At 33.7% G+C, this 7,120-nt stretch overlaps 1 protein-coding gene across 1 annotated transcript; it reads left to right on the forward strand.

The window, feature by feature from the left end:
- Window positions 1-3,204: 3,204 nt before the first annotated feature.
- On the forward strand, window positions 3,205-6,885 carry LOC143569797 (protein TONNEAU 1a-like). The gene is made up of 8 exons (XM_077055620.1): window positions 3,205-3,340; window positions 4,909-5,041; window positions 5,191-5,279; window positions 5,370-5,492; window positions 5,980-6,068; window positions 6,158-6,183; window positions 6,274-6,430; window positions 6,601-6,885. The coding sequence occupies exons 1-8, from the start codon at window positions 3,254-3,256 to the stop codon at window positions 6,623-6,625; spliced, it is 729 nt and encodes a 242-aa protein (XP_076911735.1). The 5' UTR covers window positions 3,205-3,253; the 3' UTR covers window positions 6,626-6,885.
- Window positions 6,886-7,120: the final 235 nt, after the last annotated feature.

Below are 7,120 nucleotides of genomic sequence, written 5' to 3' on the forward strand. Positions count from 1 at the left end.
TTAGTTTGGAACATATTTATTTCATATGCATATAAATGGAGAGCACTGAAGACAACATATCACATGAATGGTGAACTTTTAGATACTAGTGTTTGACCCTATTACTTGAATCCATATTTATCTTTCGCATTCAGATGCAACTTTTTACATCCGAGCATAAAGCAATCAATTAATAGAGCATATATATATTATAGCCAATTTATTACTAACAAACCAAAGAAAACAGAGCTCACAGCCCAGCCAAAAACCGACTGGACTAACCCTAACCACAGTCAACCCTAATTCCAATCCTAATTACACAAAATCATCTACACATATGTCCTAGAAACGTAATCACATTCCAAATCAAACCAAATCTTTTCAAAATTGGGTCAACTAAACTCCGATTCCAAATCCGAACCACGACACAAGTTCAATCTACATATCTAACCACAAACAATCAAAACACAAAGTTTCAGATCTAAAACAAAATGCTCACAAGAAAACAAAGTGAAAATTAACTTCAGTAGTATACCTGATAAGAACGAGCATTGAGAAGCTGATGTGGCATGTGGGTATGCTTGGGGCATCGAGTACTTTGATGATGAACAATGGCTTCACTTTGGATAACATTAGAAAAAGAATGAAACATTTAACAAGATGAGGGCAGTATAGTAATTGTAACTTCTTTATTTCTTTTCCCCGCTGTTTCCGTCCAATTTGGAAAGAAAGAAAACACCATCAGTTTCCTCTCAATTTCATTTCCATTCAATTCCTTTCCATCCAAAAAAAATCTCTAGAACACCCATTTCCTCGTGATTCCTTCCGCTTTCCTTTCCTTTCTCTCTATAACTTGACTCAGGAACAGACCGTAGAAGTCGCAGGAAGAAGAGTGGGAGGGGTAATCAGGTCTAATTTCCATTTAGGTATGATTTTTAGCCGGATGGATAAGAGGTCCATTCAGCCATTCAGAAGTGGCATTTTAACAAAACAAACACTATTAAGTCTGACCGGGCCAAACCTGAACCATTAAGTCTTAAACCAACTTCCTCCCACATAGCTGATTTTCCTTGGTTAGTTAAATGGTTAAACCTTTGAAGCTCACTACAATTTGACAAGTATGGCCCCTCTATTTCCAACAATTACAGTTTCAACCTTTTAACTATTACGTTCAAGATACCTCATGAATCATACTTGAATACTGGATACTACCATTTTCTAATATGTGTCACTAAAAGATTACCACATTTTTTATATACCTCAATAACTATACTTAAAGATCTAATATTTTCTCTAAGAACGACTTTAACCTTTCTCTTATGTATCCCAATGTTCTTCATTAGCTACATACCGGTGTCCTCTCATGTATTAACCAAATATACATCTAAAGGACTTGTTATTGGCTAAAATACTCACTTTCTTTGGCTATAATAACATCCGCCCCATGCATCATGATTGTACCTATGACGGGACCCAGACCTCCCGCCACAAGCCATCTCACTTATGACCTCTATAAACCATCCTGCTGCCACCACTTTGACTCCAACCAACCGAAAGATTATCCAATCATTAAGCTCTTCCTCTTCTCTGTCATTAAGTTCTAAAACCAGTATAAAAATAAACCACTTGTGAGTTACTCGAAATTGGCTTGGTGAAAGCTTGAATCGAGCCGAGCTTAGATGAGCCTGAGAGCTCAAGCATAGAAATAAGCTCGTTTAATAAACGAGCCCGAAGTTTTGCCAGCATCTAGCCTAAAAACATTTACTATTGTAGTGCATTTTCGGATATATATAATGTGTAAAAATTTACTATTGTAGTGCATTCCGGATATATGCCAACATCTAGCCTTTATGTTTTATAAATATGTAAATTTGTTTACTATTGCAGCGCATTTATATGGTTTTGTATATTCACTCTTTATTACATGCATGTGGATGATTACCTTCTAGGACGTGGTTGAATAAAACAAAATTAATTACCATTTGATAATTTAATAATATATAAATATTTATAAGTTAATTAATTTTTTTAAACAACTCACAACAATATGAACCCGTTTGCAAGAATCGTTGATATCACGTCATCATTAACAAACAATTGGAGCAAATGCTTTATAAACGCAAAGGGGGTGTCAATCATGTCGGGTTGACGAGTTGACAGGTTTTGGGTTGACGGGCTAGCGTGTTGAGATTCTTCAACCCTAACCCAACCCGTATTTTTATTCTTGTCGTGTCGTGTCGACCCATTTAAATTCGCGTCGTATTCAGGTTGTGTTTCGGGTCAACCCATTTTACATTCACGTACGAGTATGAGTAATACCTATTGACTTGGTAATAAATTAAACAATTAATTATTCTTATTCATAAAGACTTGTTAATAATTTCTTAACTTCAAACATGATAACAATAGTAAAATATTGTTAAAAAACTAACATATGTTCTGATTTTAATCCCAAAAATGTCCCGTAGACAATTTTTTGTACATTAAAGTCCCCATACATGTTAAACTTGATCAAAATTGTGAATTTTTGAACAACTTGAAACTGATAAATCAAGTTGTTTTGGTCAAAAAAAACTTTTTAACTTTTTTTAAATACACTCATGTAAGTTTTCATTTATTTTCAATGCATGTGTAAAATTACCATTTTTTTAAAGTATATAATTTTAGTTATAGTATTCTTGAAATGCTAATTTAGACATGCTACACACGTAGTCATAACAAATGATGGTATCATAGCAAATCGAACTAATACCGATCGACTTCTCGTCATTGGGGCTGATAGTTCGTGCCTTATCATGTTTAACAAGTTAGGGACAACGCGATTAACACATTTATCAAACACGAAAACGACTCGTATAACACTTAACTATGGTTGTTTTAGCGTGACAGCTATATGCTTTATGTATCAAAAAGAAGAAATGATGAACCCTGTCCTCCTAATTTTAAAAGTATAAAATTTCATAGTATACTTTTCTGCTTAAGAGGTTTTACCGTGTCTAAACATATACGCGCTATGCCAGCTCAACTCGTCACACCTATATCGCAACACGCATATAGAAATCCTTGTTTAGTTTTAACTTCAATCTTAACCCATTTCAAATTTGAAAATTTTCATCCATTTATTTCAGCCAGCCCTTTGAGGTTTGAACCATATACCCGACCCGTTTCAAGTGCCGGGTCACGCTTTACCATTTACATTTTGCACACACATAAAACAGTCAGAAATTTGTTCATCAGAACCCTAAAAATCAATTTTCTCTCTGGACACAACAAGATGGATGATTACACCAGAGAAATGATGGACCTGAAGACGCTTGTCACTCGAACCCTAGAAAAGAAAGGCGTTCTCGCTAAGATCCGAGTAAAACCCATCTCCATATTATATTCTATTCGATTTCCTTCTTCAATTCATTAGATTTCAGTTATACACGTTCTTTCTATACGTTGTTTGTTAATTCATGTGGAGATCGATGCTAATGTTGTTGTTTTATTGTGGTATGAGTTTAATTTAGGTTAAATTTAACGTATGGCCCTAATTTGGTTTTTAGGGTTTTGAGTTTGCTAGTGATGATGAATTGATGATATATTCTTGTTAAATTAAGTTTTTTTTTAGCAATTAAAGCTTCTGATTTGGGGCTTCATTGCCATTGGGATTTGAATCTCAGTGAATTACAATATTATTCAGCTTCAATTGTTAACACATGAGACTTGGAGGCTTTTATAAATGGATATAACAGGGTTTTAATATTATGGACTGTTGAATGTTCTTTAAATGTATTAATAAAGAACATAATCTATGTTTAAATACTGTTTATTTGAAGAAAAAGAGTATAATCTCACTTATGTATTCTCTTTCATAATTAACTTCGATTCATTGGTGAACTGGCGATCAATGATGATGTTGATTGTTTATTGTGCAGATGAGTTTATTTAGGTTTGAATAAAACATATGGCCCTAGTTTGGTTTTTAGGGTTGTGAGCTTGCTAGTGATGATATCTTATTGTTAACTTCAAGTTTTCTAGGTATTGAAACTTCGTTTGGGGCTTCATTATCATTAGGATTTGAATCTTAGTTTTCAGCTTCAATTGGAGGATTTTTTTTTAACGGCTCAATTGGAGGATTTTTTTAGAGGAAAGGTTATATGTTTGTTGTTTGATCTTATAAGTTGGGTGAAATTGTTAACGCGTGAGAGGTTTTTGTAAATGTTACAATATAAGAGGACTCATAATGTCTATGAGATGATGACAAAGATTGTAATCTAGTTTTTTTTATGATTATAGGCTCGTGAATGTTCTTTGTTTGTATTTAAGGGCATAATCTATGCTTGAATACTGTTTATTTGAAGAAAAAGGAAAATAAGAGAACATATCTTTCACGCGTCTATACTCTCTTTCGTAATCAACTTGATCATTTATTACTAATGCGTGTGGTTTTTTCTTGTGTGTATGTGCGTATTTAGGTTAGAATTAAACATATGACCTATTTTGCTTTTAGGGTTCTGAGTTTGCTAGTGATGATATTTTCTTGACGTTAAGATACTATAAGTTTTCAAGCTATTCGAACTTCTGATGTGGGTCTTCTTTGCCATGGGAATTTGAATCTTAGTTTTCAGCTTCAATTGGACGGTTTTGTTTAGAGGAAATATTATATGCTTGTTGTTTGATACTTTGATCTTCTATGTTGAGTGAAGGTGCTAACATATGAGAGGTTTTTATAAATGTTAAGAGCTTTCAAAATGGTTATGAAGTGATGATAAAGATTGTAATCTATGTTTTTTAAGTTTATGGACCACGTGAATGTTTGCTACTCGTATTAAAGGGCATAATCTATGTTTGCATGTTGTTTATTTGAAGAAAAAGGAAAAAGAAAACATAATCTTTCAAGCATATATTATCTTTATTTGCTGATAAACTTGCTATTGGTGAAAGGCTGAACTCAGAGCGAGTGTATTTGAGGCAATCGAGGAAGAAGATAAAGCTATTGAAAAGGATGAAGGTCTACCTCCTGCACTGTTGGGTAGCTGCAATGATCGTGCAAAGCAACTTCATGCTTCCCCTTCAGGTATTTTCAACAAATATTTCAAATCATTTGGTTCTTATTTTATCAATCACATTTCTAAGCACACATATGTGTTTATTTGCATGGAGGATGACATTTAATTTAAATCACCAGCCTGATGTATTTTTGATTTTATTCTGATATGATTTCAGGTCGGCTTCTAACCGCGCTAATATGTGAATACTTGGATTGGGCACAGCTGGGCCACACACTAAAAGTTTATTTGCCCGAGTGTAATCTGGTAACAAGTTTTTTTCTTATCACATGTGCTATATTCATGAATCATGATTATTTCAAGTTTAACAGTTTTTTCCTAAACGTGCCATTGCAGCAAAAGGATGCATGGAAAGCAGAGTTAAGGGACTTCAGTAACAAGAATGGTTATGATATAAACAGGAATGGAGATAGCGGCCCATTGCTGTTAGATGTGCTTGAAGGCTTCTTGAAGTTTGAGGTTTGATCTTTGTTTTTGAACGTGATGATTAGGTTTTTCCGTTTTACCATCATACTAATTTTTGCAGTTAATGTAACTCATAAATCGTAATTAGAAGTCCAGTTACTTTTTTTGCTCGATTTTGGCTGAAATTGTGAGTTGAACCCTTTCACTTGCTTCCAAGTTTGCTGAACTGATTTGTATCTCTAAAGCGTAACAAATTTAGAACCAAACGGATCCATTTTGATTCAATTCCATGTTATAATTTCATGCTTTTGTTGGAAATGTCAGTATAATTGTAATAATATAGTATCTAATGATTCTAAGACGGGATTATCACTACTCAACCCTTACAAAAAGCATGACAATCGAACTATGGTACATTTTTATTTACTTATGGATTAAATAGGACTGACTTTTAATACATGTGAAGTTGCACTAAATAAAAGTATGAGCTCAATTAAATATGGATAATGCAGTTTAATACGAACTTGCTTGATTATTGCAGAATCAATCTCAAGGAAGAGGCAGCGTAGATTCCCGAAACCGAAGGCTGTCTTCATCATCTGTTGTTGGTGGATTAGCCCCTTTAGGGAGGTAATTAACTAATGATCAACGTTTTACTTTTAGGTATCATCTTATTACATTTCTTTTTTAATAATACTTATCTGTTTTCTTTATGCCAGACAAGGTCCCGGTTCCCAAGCATCTGGTAAGCATTGTTATTGTTCTTGTTCCTTTTACATTATTATTAACCATATATTCATCTATTTTTCTTTATATCTTTTTGTTAATTATCTAGACCGAAGAGGAGGTTCTTCAACCTCTAGCTACAGGAATGATGATTACAACTGGAGGTATGAAAACGATGATACTAATGAGGATATTAACCACGCCTCAATTGCCTTGGAGAATCTTCAGTTGGACAGAAAGGCCCGAAATTTCACTCCCTCTTGGAGGTTTGTATTCTTAACCGCCTTAATTTATAAGTTTTACATTTTTGGATTTGTGTTACCATCTATAGCAATTGTGGTAATGTACAAGTGCTTCATGCTTGATATGCATGGTGAGTTGTACTTTGTAAGAATTGTGGTCTATACCTTAACTGCTGCTAAATTTTGTTTTGCAGGCATGGTGGGGATGACAGCAACTAAGGCCATATGTAACCGACTACAATGTCTTTCTTAATATATAAGAAAGTTGCTGTTTCATAAAGAACAAATATTCATGTTCTTTGTTTAAATGAGAGTTAATATGTTCTCAACTTCAGTCGATATCTTCTTTTCCATTTGTTTCAATTCTGGATATGATTTAGCATTAAACAATTGTTTTGCATGGTTTAATATTATGAGGGTAAAGTTAACATCAATATTTTCATTGTTTGTGTTAGCTGCTAGTCTACTATTTTGAGGCATAAAATTTCTATTTTTTTTATTTCCTGCAAAAACATGAGCAAATCTGGTGTAGTGTACAAGTTTTGATGCATAATTTAAAAGTCATCAAAACATGATTGATGATCTGAAATGGGGATATTTGCCAACATTTACGTTTTTGAACAATCATATTTACAAAGTCATCAAGTATATGAAAAAGTCAATGTTTGTATAGAGAGATTAAGGGGGTGTTTGGGATTGCTTATTTTCACCAAC

This window comes from Bidens hawaiensis, unplaced genomic scaffold (genome assembly GCF_021521415.1).
Source record: "Bidens hawaiensis isolate Kalapana, Puna unplaced genomic scaffold, B.hawaiensis_p1.1 tig00024652_1, whole genome shotgun sequence".
NCBI classification, from domain to species: Eukaryota; Viridiplantae; Streptophyta; class Magnoliopsida; order Asterales; family Asteraceae; genus Bidens; species Bidens hawaiensis.

Bases quoted from the DNA above. Each gene is read 5' to 3' on its own strand.
- LOC143569797 (XM_077055620.1), top strand. From the start codon at position 3,254: ATGGATGATTACACCAGAGAAATGATGGACCTGAAGACGCTTGTCACT. The intron at 3,341-4,908 runs GTAAAACCCATC...TATTGGTGAAAG, and splicing joins GCGTTCTCGCTAAGATCCGA to GCTGAACTCAGAGCGAGTGT. The intron at 6,069-6,157 runs GTAATTAACTAA...TCTTTATGCCAG, and splicing joins GGATTAGCCCCTTTAGGGAG to ACAAGGTCCCGGTTCCCAAG.